Source organism: Babylonia areolata, chromosome 33 (genome assembly GCF_041734735.1).
Source record: "Babylonia areolata isolate BAREFJ2019XMU chromosome 33, ASM4173473v1, whole genome shotgun sequence".
NCBI classification, from domain to species: Eukaryota; Metazoa; Mollusca; class Gastropoda; order Neogastropoda; family Buccinidae; genus Babylonia; species Babylonia areolata.
The window spans coordinates 14,094,102-14,108,487 of NC_134908.1; the positions used below are offsets into that span (position 1 = coordinate 14,094,102).

Below are 14,386 nucleotides of genomic sequence, written 5' to 3' on the forward strand. Positions count from 1 at the left end.
GATGAATGAGTAGCATGATCGATTTAATGTCAGTGTTGATGCAAAAGTCCTATGTAAAAGAAAGCTGCAGATAAGCAAACATGCAACATAAAGTCTAAAAGCCGGCAAAAGGTATCAGCAAGACACAGCAAAACCTGGCAGACTTGTCCATGCAAATGTAGGTCAAAGAACGGCTATTCAGGGCTTAAGGTTGGGAACTGCAGTGACTGGCTAAGCAGATGATGTGCATGGCAGAGGCATCCTAGTACAAACTGCAAAATTTGGCTGACAAAGCAAGCCCACAGGCCTAAATGCATTAGTTTGTTATGGAACAGTAAATGACACTGATCTTACATTGTAGAAGAGGCCTTTGTTATCCATTGTCCAGGCCAGGCTGGTGAACTTGACGTTCTTGAGTTCATCCGGCAGGTCCTCTGAGGATGGGGCCTTCTTGAACTGAACACAGGAGGAAATGTTGAGAGGATTCTGTGTGTGTGTGTGTGTGTGTGTGTGTGTGTGTGCGTGTGTGTGTGCATGCATACATGCGTGTGTAATACAGCCAGTCAGTCAAAAACAAAAATAACTCTGTGTGTGTGTGTGCGCGCGCACGCATGTGCATATATGCCTACATGCATGTGTGTAATACAGCCAGTCAGTTAAAAACAAAAAGACCTTTTTTTTAAGGATGCAACAGAACTTATTTGCACAAGATATCAGAATCCCTGCTTCAAACCCAAAAAGCAAAAGGAATGTGTGTGTGTGTGTGTGTGTGTGTGTGTGTCTGTCTCTGTCTGTCTGTCTGTCTGTCTCTGTGTGTGTGTGTGTGTGTGTGTGTGTGTGTCTGTGTGCATGGCTGGTTTATCGATTTTCATATTTTACCATAATTATAACAAATACAGGCATTCCAGTATAGTAGACATGTGTGCCAACTTAGGCAGCACACTCACTTTGATAGTGATCCAGTCAGAACCGCTTTCACTCAGACTGTAGGCCCACATGCTGCCATCCTCAGAGAAGTAGTGGGAGCGCAGGGAGACTGTTCCTTTAGTTGACAACTTGTTGGGGTCGAAAAACACTTTCGGCTCTGAGTCAAGGGTGTCTTGCACATACAATACACTGCAACACAGCAGTTGAGTTTACTGTATTTCTTTTAATTTCAACAACCAATAAGGAACTACATGGGTGTACACACAGTTATTCCAGATAAAACAAAATGCTTGACAAATTTCAAGCTTCACAATGAGTAGCTTATATCATAATACTTCTGTTTTTGTAAGTACGGTTAACGTAGTAACGATTGTGTAATGCTAATGTTTACTATATTCTGCCAAGGCCCCCAAATACCTCTCAGTAGCAGAACCCCAGTTTTTAGTAGTTTTATGGTGGTTTTCAGTAGTATGGACATGGCAGCATTTCCACTTTAATACACTCTTCATGTCATCTTCCTTGTACTAACCAAGACATGGTTTAGGGCTAATTGTCAAACACAAGAGAAGCTTTCAGTAATCACATACAGAGATACCAATCTCCGAAGACAAAAAAGGAGCATGCGACAAAATCATCAACATAAAACGGCTGACGTTTGTGTGTCGATCTCAGTGTGTATGCGTGGTGTGTGTGTGTGTGTGTGTGTGTGTGTGTGTGTGTGTGCACGTGCATGTATATGTATGTGCGTGTGCGTCTGTGTAGTGTATGTAAGCATGGTAAAATGTGTTTGCACATCTGCCAGTGTGCGTTTGTGTGTTGATCTGTGTATGCGTGGTGTGTGTGCGTGTGTGTATGTATGCCTGCGCATGTGTGCGAAGGTGCGCGCACGCGTGTGTATGTGTATACGCACGTATATGTGTATATGCACACGTCTCTGTAATGTATGTAAGCATGGGAAAATGTGTTTGCACACTGATCTGCCAGTGTGCGTTTGTATGTCGATCTGTGTATGCATGGTGTGTGTGTGTGTGCGTACGTGTGCGCGCGCGCTCATGTGTGTGCGTGCGTGTGATAAAAAACAACAGCGATCGTTAAATGAACCGACGTCCAATTGACAGGCCACACACGTGTTTGGTAAAGCGGATCGATTGATCTCCAATGAAGTGACGAAATCTCAGCAATACGCACACACAAAACAGATGCTAAGAAGCACTGCACACAATCGTCTCTGAAGAATTCGTCACTGAAGATGAGCTTTCATATGTGTGTGTGTGTGTTTTAGGTTTCGCGGTCGGCAAAATCGTAGTTTTTCTTTACTCGGCCACAGTGCCATAGTCAGGGGACTTGAAGCGCAGAAACTACGGACGAATCGTAGTACTAGGCAGGTCTGTTAATGTAATCCTATCATCACACCATACTTTACAATTCTGTGCCTAAATTGTTGAAACATGATATCCCCCAAATGAAAGTTTGGAAGGCATTTATCTAATTTACACTGACTGCATCTTTCAAGGGTATAATTCCTATTAACTAATCCAAGATCGAGTCAACTTGCCAGCATAGTTACCAGACAAATACAATTTTATGCAAATTTTAATAACTACCATATACTAACAATAACAATCTATGTCAATTCCAGATCTTACACACCCACACAAATGCATGCATGCACACCCACGCACACACATGTATACACACAGACAAGCATATTATAAGTGAGCTTACCTTTGGTTTTCAAGACCAGTGTTGTGAAAGTAGTAGTACTTTTCTCCCCTTTTCTTGGGACAGCCATATTTTGGATAATCCCAACGCTCTGTGACTCTGAAAACAGAAAGAATGCCAATACAGAACACCAAGAACAATACCAACAGTATGGTGAGTACCTGTAACTTATGTGTCGTTTTTATTTTCTGAGTTTGCATATATATTTTCTCACTGCTCTAATTTGCTTGTCCAATCTCTCAGCCTATGTTTGCCTCTCTTCCTCATTTTCCTTCCTTAAGTTTTTAACCCTATCTATATGTCATAAAAGACATCTTCCACTTCTGGCAGAGTTCATACTGGTTTTTATTTGTAAAATTCAAAAACTTAGAAAAACAAAAACAGCAACAACAAAAAATCATAAACACTGAAGGCCAGAAATTCAAAATGCCAGTAACCCATCTGAAATGCCTGGCAATTTGACAGGTTGTTAAAATCCTTCAGAAGCATGGTTCACAGTTCATCCAAATCTAACCATGTGTACTGGGGGATTCAGGATGAGCAGTGTGGGACTACAATCAAAGCGCGCACACACACAACATCCGTAAGCGTACTGCTAATTTCACAAGAATAAGAATGGAATGTTCAACTTACTTTGCTCCAATACCACATTTAAATGTACATTTTCTGATGTAGGGTATAGACAAAGCATTCTGGGCATCGACGAAGGTTTTGACTTCTTCCGCGTCTGGATCTTCCATCCAGCGGTAAGGATCAGCCACCTGAAAAACAACCACCACAAATGTTCCAAATTCAAAGAACTGAAGGAGAATGGCTTGGAGAATGGCTTGGGCAGGGCAAGCCAAGACAGCCCACTGCACAAAACAAGCAGCAGTTGAGATCTCTGGAGGTCATGAAGACAGGAGAGGATTAAACTGAAGCCTGATACTACTAACTTTTTATTAGTGACAGTGATTTTGAGCGAAACCAAGTTTAGTAAAGAGCTATGAACTTTAAATAATGCCATGGATGTTTAATCCCATAGGAGGAAATCTAAAACCATCCCTTGATCATAGATTCTTATTTGACTTAGTCATTAAGCATCACACCATTTTCAACAAATTATCAAGGCCCATTCATCATTATCATACTAATCTGCAATCGTCAAGCTTATACAAAACCATACAATATATACACAAGAGAAACAAAAGCTTATACAGTTGTAGTTGTAAAATCCTCAACAAAAATACCTTGATCTAATTCTGAGCAGTATTCTATGATCTTACTCTCCAAGGTGACAGGTGAAATAGTGGTTTTTCTAGACCTAGGGTCCTATGTTCAAATTCCACCTTTGTCTAGTGGGTTATGGGTTATTGGTGGAGATTCTGATTTCCAAGGTCAACATGTGTAGACCTGCAACTTTCTGATCTCCTTTGTGTGTGAATACACATGTAGAACATCAAATGGGCATGTTAAAGATCGCATAAACCATGTCAGTGTTTTGTGGGTTATGGAAACACACCCAGCATGCATATCACCAAAAGTGGACTACGGCTGCCTGAGGTAGGGTAAAAGTGCCAACACATGTAACAGCCTACTTGTCGATCATGCAGTAGGGAATGAGCGAATGACGCCATGCGCAATGGACTGTGGAATTGTTCGCCATTCTGGTCATACCCAACATGTAAACAAACTTGCCGTCCGTGATCCTAAGCGTTATCAATGCTTTCAGGGCTGTGAGTTCGCTGATGTCTTGTAGATTGCAACAACGCTTCGCATAATCACATAATCAAAGAATTGAAAAATGATGTGGGAATGACATTCTTCCAATTCTCTAAAGTGGAAAGAAAAGAACTTGAAAGCACGTAGAAGTCACAAGATATTGAGTTCAGATAGCAGCGATCACATGCAAAACCATCATCACAGTTGAGATGGTATGCGTGATAGTTCAAGACACTGTCACTAGTGTCAGGGAGGTATTTAGCGGGATTTACATTTTCCTCTGTGTTTGTGTGTGTTTTGTGTGTGAGTCGTGGTGGCCGATGAGTACTGTGTGCAGGAATGTCCGCGTCGTACAAGCGTATGTCACGAATGTCATTTTCTGTTCGATTCTCAAGGAGACGAAACTGAATTCAAACCAGTAACACCCTGCTATCAATTTTGATTACTTTAAGACACTGCACGGCGTTCGGGCAAATCCACTTATATGACACACCACATCTGTTGGTTGGATTCTTGAACAACAGCTAAGCCGGCCAATATGCTTGACAGGATTTTTGTTTATTATATTTGTGTATCTATCAGAGTGTGTGTGTGTGTGTGTGTGTGTGTGTGTGTGTGTGTGTGTGTGTGTGTGTGTGTACATGTGTCAGTGTTTCACTGTTTGTGTCTCTGTGTGTGAATTTTGAACAAGAATAAATGATTTTGAGAACAAATCTCTCTCTCTCTCTCTGTGGAAATAAATGGGTTCTTTTTTTTCTTCTTTTAAAAAAAAAAAAAAATCTTTCTTCAAATACCAAAAATCCAGTAATCAAAAATATTTTATACCTGATTTTATTATTCCATTATAAAACGAATGGTAATTTGTAAAATCAGTTCTGGAAACAGGCAGTTTAATAAACTCTAAATATGATTAAATGATGGGAATTCCTCTCCCTATCTGACTTGTCTCTTTGTATCTCAATGCACACAGCAACATGCATAAACTACAAATAAAAGAAAACACACATACAATGGTAAGCCATTTGAATAAAAAACAGACATACATCGCCATGGTGTGAGACATACAATTTGTAATTTTCAAAAATACTCATTCCATTTCAACCATGAGAGTTACAACCATGCTGATGAAAAACTTGCAACACACATACAGTGGTGATACACACACAAATGGACATGCAAGTAATATTCAAGTAACATGAAATAAGAAAATGAAGTGGAACAAGAGCCTGAGGCCCATGATGTTGAACCAGAAATGGAACAAGATAGTGTATCAGCAGCTTATGCTCTTGAGGATGCAAGAACTGACTGCCAGAACATTCAGAAACTGATGGGATGAGGGAAGAAATAAACAGGCATACATATGAAAACAGAAACCTGAGAGGGAAGTTACAGATGAAAGAAATTAGCTCAGTGTTGTATGGTCAAATTTGTAATGAACTGACGACAAACATTTGTGTAATCATGAAGCACAAGTAGTTGTGTACAAAACAAGAACCACACCTTTAGACTTGTTCTCATAAGGAGTAAAGTAATAGCAAAATTTATGTTTGATCCAGTAAAAGGCAACAAGACCACTGCTAATAGTAACAGACAGTAACATGCTGAGAGAGTCTAAAACAGAATACTATTCATTGATTTATCAGCTGCAATGAATGAATAACTGTGGATGGTTGAGTACATTGTCAAAATGGTCATTTTTTAAATACCATTGTGAAAATATGTTAAGACTGTGTCACAAATGCAAATATACAGTGTTTATATATATATATATATATATATATTGAGAGAGAGAGTGAGAAAGAGAGAGAGATGGGAGGTAAAATCTGTCAGATTACTAGATCAAGCAGACAAAAGTAAACAGATCAACTGCAAAATAATAGATACATGAATCACACTGCAGATGAACAGACATGTGACAGTATGAGGCCAGCAGGATTACAAACATAACTCATTCTGTCACGTTTTGGGAAATCATGCAGTAAGATGGTACTCATGTGACTGGCCTTTTCCCCAAACTTTACAGCTGCTGAAGTTTTAAATCTTTATAGTAGTTCCCCACCAGGGGTTCAGATCTCAGCCAACCCAGCCATGTAGTGACAGTGGGCATCATTATTGTCTGATTTATTCATTACTGTACATGGCAAAAGTGGCTTCTCATTTAGCCTTTGGGAGTGTATAACTTACGCGCGCGTGTGTGTGTGTGCGCGCGCGCACACACACACACAAACACATAATATTAATCAGTTTCTATTATCATCATCACTGATTTTATCACAGACAGAATGATTCTATAATGTCCATGCTATTATCAGTCATGTTTGTGATGACATGGAACAGTGACAGCTGACAATTGCAACACACACACACACACACACACACACTCTCATACAGACTGACTGGCACAGTAACAGATATGCTCACACATGCACACATGTGACAATACATAAAAACAAAAAAACAAAGAGCAAAATTATCAGGTGGTGGAGTTCTCAGATGCTCTTTCCATACTCCAAGCCCTCAAGAACTCCCGCTGCAAAGAACAGAACCATCTCACTTCAGCCCTTCTTGCCCCGAGTGCCAGAGTGGAGAAAGTGGTGATACAATGGGTACCAGCACGCTGTGGCATCAGAGACAACGAAAAAGTGGACATTCTGGCAAAAGACGGTGCACAGAAGGAGCAGGCCAACAAACTGGTGTCATACAATGAAATCAAGACAATCATCAAGGCACAGCAAGGAATAAAGTGTCGCCTTCAGCACCCCAAATATAACCCAGAAGACAGATACCATTTGCTGGAACGACGAGAACAGGTCAAGATCTTCCGCCTGAGGACTGGACCCAACCACCTGCTCCACCTCATGCACACAAAATTTGGCATTGGACAGAGTGGAGAGTGCCCTTGTGGTGAGGGACCTATGACAACTGACCGCATCCTTCAAGACTGTAGGACACATGCAGCATCCAGGAGGAAGTACTGGCCAACACCGACAGCAATGGAAGCCAAACTGTACGGCACCCTGGAGGAGCTGCGACGGATGGCAGCCTTTATCGAGGACACCGGGCTGTTCATCTAATGGGAGGCGAACGAGGAAGAAGAAAAATCTTTCAATGCAGCATTTTCATCCCTTGCTGTCATGGCCATTTATTGACTTACTCTTGAATTAGAAAAATAAAAACAAAAGAAACAAACAAAAAAAAAAAACAAAATTTTTTTTTTTTTTTTTTTTTTTACATGATTTTGATCAAAATAAGTCAGCCAAGTACTATCCCCACCAGTGATCATGTAAGTCTTAAAGGCAGCACACAAAGAAACTTGGAGTCTCAGAGACAATGGTTGCTGAAGGAACCAATGACATTCAGAGAAGACTGAGGCTGGAGTGAGAAATCTAGTTTGATTCTTAGTCTTACGACTGCCCTGACTGTTATCGTAAATCTTGTATCCAGCTATCGGTGTACTGCATGTGTGCTTCTACACTTTCAGTGAAGCGCTTGAACTGCTCAAATGTGTAAGAGCTCACACCGAACACACAATCGAGATGGGATCCAACTCATTCTCATTCCTTTGAATTGCTTGGATCAAAACCAATTAACACGCTTGATCTAGCCTTTGTGTCCAACTGATTTACTACTTAAGTTATGTGTCCTTCACCCTGAGTTCTTCCATACTCAAATAATAAATTCGACTGACATGAGAAACGAAACGAAAGGACCGGAAACGCAGACCTCTTATCATTGTATTATCATCATGGCGGACATCACTCCTGTTTCTTAGGAACGCTACGTCACCACTCGTTCCCTACTGTGCAGTCCATGATCAGCAGGGGGGAAAAAGCACACACACAAACACAAAGACACAAACGCACATACACTGTATATATATCTATATGCTCAATGACAGTTCAGTCTGTGCTCCTCATGCATTCACAGCAAGTAAGTTTTCTCTCAAAATGTATATTCAGATAAAGCATTCAAATATACAACAATGGGAAAGCTTGGTATTATGTCTTCTTGAGTTATTCATGATCACACTGCAAATGTTCCGTCCATGACACAGCAATATACCTTTCCAGCTTCATGATTCGAAGCTGCTGTTGACCTTGCTCTCATTATCACAGATGACAAAATGTGAAAAGACTAAGTTAGACCTAGAAACTGTGTACATTCCATGTTGACCCAGATTTTATTTCATTTCCAGGTAATAACTGGTCAAGTATTACGATAAAATGGGGAGAAAAGTGATGATAGAACACAACTTTTCATCTGCTAGCTAGCACAGAAGCTGAGCCCATCATAATGATATAAAGTTGCCAGAGCAGAAACACTGCATAAGTCACACCATGCTCGTTCTTTTAACGTCTATCCATTAATTCTGTGTGTGTGTGTGTGTGTGTGTGTGTGTGTGTGTGTGTGTGTGTGTGTGATTTTGGTGGACATTGTTCATTGGCCTAGAGGTAATGCGTCCGCCTAGGAAGCGAGAGAATCTGAGCACGCTGGTTTGAATCACGGCTCAGCCGCCGATATTTTCTCCCACTCCACTAGACCTTGAGTGGTGGTCTGGGCACACGTAAAAGAACTCACGGCAACAAAAGGGTTGTTCCTGGCAAAATTTGGAAGAAAAATCCACTTCAATAGGAAAAACAAATAAAACTACACGCAAGAAAAAATACAAAAAAAAAAAAAAAAGGTGGTGCTATAGTATAGCGACACGCTCTCCCTGGGGAGAGCAGCCCGGATTTCACACAGTGAAATCTGTTGTGATAAAAAGAAATACAAATTATACAAATTTTCACTTCAAAAAGTGCAGTCTAAGCTCAATATATATATAGCAGTACAGTATAAATAATCATACTTTCAGTGGTTTGCAAGCTTTCCATGGCCAGTTTTTTCTTGGCAAATCGTTGTAACTTTAACATAGAATTAAAAAGGTGCGACACAGAAGTGTGGGTTCATACTTCATATGATATTGCCCATGCCATACAGTTCTGTTTAGTTTTCAGCATGGTTTTCTCTTGTTTTCTTCTCATCTTCCGTGCTCTCTTTTTATATTAAAAATGTCAATAAATGTCTGCATCAATAACTGGACACTATTGGAAGTGATGAATGGATCGAACATTACTAGCTGCATCATTTCTCGAATATTGAGAAATGCCATAGTGAGAAAGACTTAGGAATAATGTTTGACAATAAACTATCCTTTAGTTTGATACACATATTGATAATATTATAAATAAAGCCAATCAAATTATTGGTGTAATTAAGAGAACCTTCAATTACTTAGATAAAGATATATTTCTCAATCTATATAAAGCATTAGTTAAATTGCATGTTGAATATGGTAATATTGTGTGGCACCAATACCTTAAGAGACAATCCATAGCAATAGAAAGGGTCCAAAGAAGAGCAACGAAATTGTTCGTGTGGGAAGGGTGGGAGGTGTCCAGGACTGCAGAAACTGAAAGGATCTTTTCTCCTTCGATTTTTTGTAAAATATCATTACCTGGTAGTAACGAGCACATCATTTTTGGAGTAGTGTACAGATCTCCCAACTCGGATTATGAGGATCATGCTAGTGTAATTAAACTAATAAACTATGTATTTAACAGTTTTAAAAACAAGGTTATTGTCTCTGGAGATTTTAATTGCATGTATCCAGAAATTGACTGGCAAAATGTGGTAAGTTGTAAAAATGAGGACCATCCAGCTACGAAATTTTTGGATTGTGTTCAACAAAATTACATTGTACAAATGGCTTCCGAGCCCACTCATTATAGAGGTTTACAAAAACCCAATGTGCTAGATCTATTGTTTACTAACTCATATGAAAATGTCTACACTTTGGATTACTGGCCCCCTCTAGGGAAGAGCCACCATTCTGCCCTCTACTTTGATGTTCAGATCAAGTGGGAACACCCATCTGGTCACTCCGTGAAATATCAACTAGATAAAGGAGATTACGAAGGCATGAAGCATTACGTAGGTGAGATTAACTGGGACGATCTTTTAACAAATGAGACATCTGTGGATGAAACCTGGGAACTTATTCATGATGTAATAATAAAGTCCATGAACAAATTTATTCCAAAAAAATCATTCAAACAAGGACCCTCCAATAAACAAAGACGAGACCCCATTCCCCATTCACTTTTTGATAAAATTCATCAAAAGCGCAGAGGCTTTAAAAAATACAAGAAATATCCCACTAATGAGAACTATAAAATGTATGCACGTGCTAGAAACCAGGTAACATGGGAGTCAAGAAAATACGTGAAAGCTAAGGAAACTAAATTAGTTAAAGAATCTAAGCATAATCCAAAAGGATTCTTCCGTTATGTTGCAAGTAAAACTCTGCCAAGAGAATCAATTGCTAATCTATTAAAGGAACATGGTACCTTAACACAAAATGACTCAGAAAAAGCAACTATGCTAAACAGATTTTTTGCTAGTGTTTTTACCGAGGAGAGTAACATAAATGTTCCAGAGTTAACTCAGTTTTTATGCAAGACAGAGGTTACTGAAATTTCCAACGTGGAGGTCACAGTTGAACAGATGAAAAAAGCTCTAAAGAGCCTAAACCCATCGAAGTCCCCAAGACCTAATGAGATACACCCACGAGTATTAATAGAGCTTGCTGAAGTTATTGCTCACCCACTTAAGATCTTGTTTGATAGAACACAAGATAAGGGTGCAGTACCAAAAACTTGGAAAGAAGCAGAAGTATGACCTATCTTTAAGAAAGGTAACAAGAATTCTGCGGGTAACTATCGTCCAGTCAGCCTAACATCAGTTGTCTGTAAAGTTTTTAAGGGTTTTATTCGAGACGCTCTCTGCCAAAATTTAACCAAACATGATCTGTTATCTAGAGAACAGTTTGGATTTACCAGAGGGCGCTCATGTGTTACACAACTACTTGTTAATTACAAGATTGGTTAGTCATGCTAGATGAGAAGGTACCAGTCGATGCAGTCAACCTTGATCTAAGGAAAGCTTTCGATACAGTTCCCCATCACAGACTCATAAATAAACTGGGAGGCTATGGGATAAAAGGCAAGCTACTATCGTGGATCAGAGACTTTCTAAATGGAAGATCACAGTTTGTAAGTGTAAATAGTAGTAAATCATCAAAGGTTAAGGTAACTAGTGGTGTACCACAAGGTAGTGTTCTTGGCCCAATCTTGTTCATATACTTTATAAATGATATGCCTGGTGAGGTAGATTGTAAAGTAAAAATTTTTGCAGACGACACCAAGGCTTACTCTGCCATCCGAAATACAGAAGATAGAGATCACTTACAAATGTGTATACATAATCTGGTTAAATGGACAAATACTTGGCTGTTGCAATTTAACAGCGAGAAATGCAAAGTTCTGCACCTTGGAAAAAATAATCCACAGTATCAGTACACAATACAGGAAAAGGGGGTAACTCGAACAATGGATAGTACAATTGCTGAAAAAGATTTAGGGATCAAGATGGATCCAGAACTAAGCTTCGAGGCACATATAAATAATATAGTGGAAAAGGGAAATCAAATTTCTGGTCTTCTTGTGAGAACTATAACTAATAAATCTCCCGAAATTATGATTCCATTGTTCAAAGCTCTGGTTAGACCCAAAAAATATGGAAACTCAGTATGGTGCCCTTGCCTTAAAAAGCACATAAATATGATTGAAGGTGTTCAACGCAGATTTACCAAGTGTATAACTAGTAATACTAATAGTACTCGTGATCTTAGTTATGAGGTGCGCCTGGCTCTTTTTAATATGCCTAGCCTAGAGTTAAGAAGATTAAGAGGTGATCTCATTGAAGTATATAAGATCATGCACAATATTTATGATCCTTGCACCACCTCTTCCTTGTTTACTATGGCTAACTACGATAAAACTCGAGGGCACAACTTCAAAATAAACAAAACTAATTTTGTAACTAACCAGTTCCGCAAGTTCTTTACTAACTGTATCATAAATCTGTGGAATAACCTTTCCTATGACACCATCAATGCACCATCGGTAAACGCCTTAAAAAATCACATTGACAAAAAGTTTAAGGACCATGTATTTTCCACAGAGTTAAATCTTTATTGAGCTGTAGATAAATGTACTTATGTAGTATACACTATGCCAGATTTAAACAAGGGTCTGTTCACAAGTGATCCAAAAGCACATAAATGGACACTGATTATGAGGGCAAAAGGCTTTTAGCCTATAGCCAAACATTTCTGTGATTCTGTGATCTGTGAAAGAATGCATGAATATGAGTTATCAACAAAGACTTACATACTTAAATCTACACTCACTAAATGGTAGAAGAGTAAGAGGAGATTTGATTGAAACTTATAAGATATTAAATAACATAAATGATGTAAATGCAAGACATATCTTTAGAATGTCGGTCTATGATAGTACAAGGAACTCAGTTAAGAAAATCTGTTTAGAACACTGCAACACCAACATTCGAAAAAATTCATTGGCTAACCAAACATGGAATGCACTACCAACCAAAGTTAAACTTGCGCAAAATACTAACACGTTCAAAAATCTCCTTGACACCAACACCATATTAAAAGAAATTTTTTTTGATTATGATGAATATAACAATGTTTCTTACAGAAGTATACTTGCGTACCCCGCCCAACAACAACAAAGAAAATAAATAAATAAAATAAAATGGAAGAAGTGAAGATGAAGATTCGATGGGGACATAAAAAGGCCGAGAGGTCTAGGCAGATGACTTGCCAGTCCCTATACTACTACTACTACATCTCATCGTTAGGTGGCCAAACCGTCGGACCGGTGTTGGCTGTTGAACTGTTATGTCATGATTACAGAAACATTGGAACACGGCTCCAAACTACACTGCCTGCCAAACAACTTGACAAAAAACATAAAACCAAACATACCGTTGTCCCATGATAATCTTCGGCGACAGACTCGTCTCGCCTGGCATCAGGGTAAGTCAGCTTTCGGCCCATTTCCCTTCTACCCTCAGTGTCTTTCCGCAAAAAGTGGTCTGAAACAAAGTAAGCAACCAACGCTGCCAGCAGACCCAAGAAAGCAGATAGCCCAACGATGTACATGTCTGACACCGTCCGCTCACCCAATCAGAAACGTTGGTACAAGGAATGGTCAACCGGAAGAGAACATCATCGACCAATCCAATATTAATTAAGCTGATACCTTGTTGCGGGATAAACAATGATGGCCGCCACTTGAGCGGAGAAGTTTGTTTCGTTTTCTTTCGTCAGCTTAAAACCAGAAAATTCACATTGAAAACATCACGATCGACTTTAGAAAAAGATCCTTCGTTCAGAATAAAATGTCAAACATCGTACAGTACGTCGTTGTACGTGGAGATTTGGTAAAAGTGCAGAAATGGCCTTTGGGAGCATTGATAGCCCAAGCCTGCCATGCCAGTTCTGCTGCCATCCACCTTTTCTATACTGCCCAAGATACACAGCAGTATCTAGCAGATGTTGACAGAATGCACAAAGTTGTATTAGAGGTAAAACTGTTGTGTTTGACAGACGAACAATTTTAACACAAAATATTCAAGATTATGATGGTGTGACCTGTTATGTCTGTTTCTATTCATAATTGAAAGGTTGTGAAAAAGACACACATGAATGATTCTGTTGTAACACCAAATGGAGAAAGTTGTAAAATAAGACTCACTTTTGATGAAAGGTGTCCAATGTTTCAGACCATAGGTCTTGTCCTCAGGGACTGTGTCAGATGGATATGACAGTAGAGGTAAAAGAAAAGTTTTTGAATATGGTGAGTATCAATCAGTAAAGGAGGTGAGGATGAACAGAGAAATGAGTAGATTCAGAGGGTGTGTGAGAAGAAGATCCAGAATGGGAAGGAAGGTGGTGGAGAAGGGGTATGGAGTGGATGAGCTAAAAAAAATAAAAATAAAAATAAAAAAAAATAAAAAGGGGGGGGGGGGGGATGATGGGAAGGGAAATGAAGAGGAAGAGCATTTAGTGGTTAGAAAAGAGGTGGGGCCAGGGGATGAGGGGGGGTTGGGGGGGGGAGGGAAGGCTGGTGATGCCACTGGTCAC

At 39.5% G+C, this 14,386-nt stretch overlaps 1 protein-coding gene across 1 annotated transcript in view; it reads right to left on the reverse strand.

The window, feature by feature from the left end:
• Positions 1-13,332, reverse strand: part of LOC143277270 (prolyl endopeptidase-like) — a 41,883-nt gene extending 28,551 nt beyond the window's left edge. The window contains exons 1-5 of the mRNA XM_076582060.1: positions 13,226-13,332; positions 3,262-3,389; positions 2,632-2,727; positions 927-1,095; positions 334-435 (exon numbers count right to left, since the gene is read on the reverse strand). Coding sequence (XP_076438175.1) covers positions 334-435; positions 927-1,095; positions 2,632-2,727; positions 3,262-3,389; positions 13,226-13,297 — 567 coding nt within the window. The 5' untranslated portion in view covers positions 13,298-13,332. The remainder of the gene's footprint in view (positions 1-333; positions 436-926; positions 1,096-2,631; positions 2,728-3,261; positions 3,390-13,225) is intronic.
• Between the last annotated feature and the right edge of the window lie 1,054 nt (positions 13,333-14,386).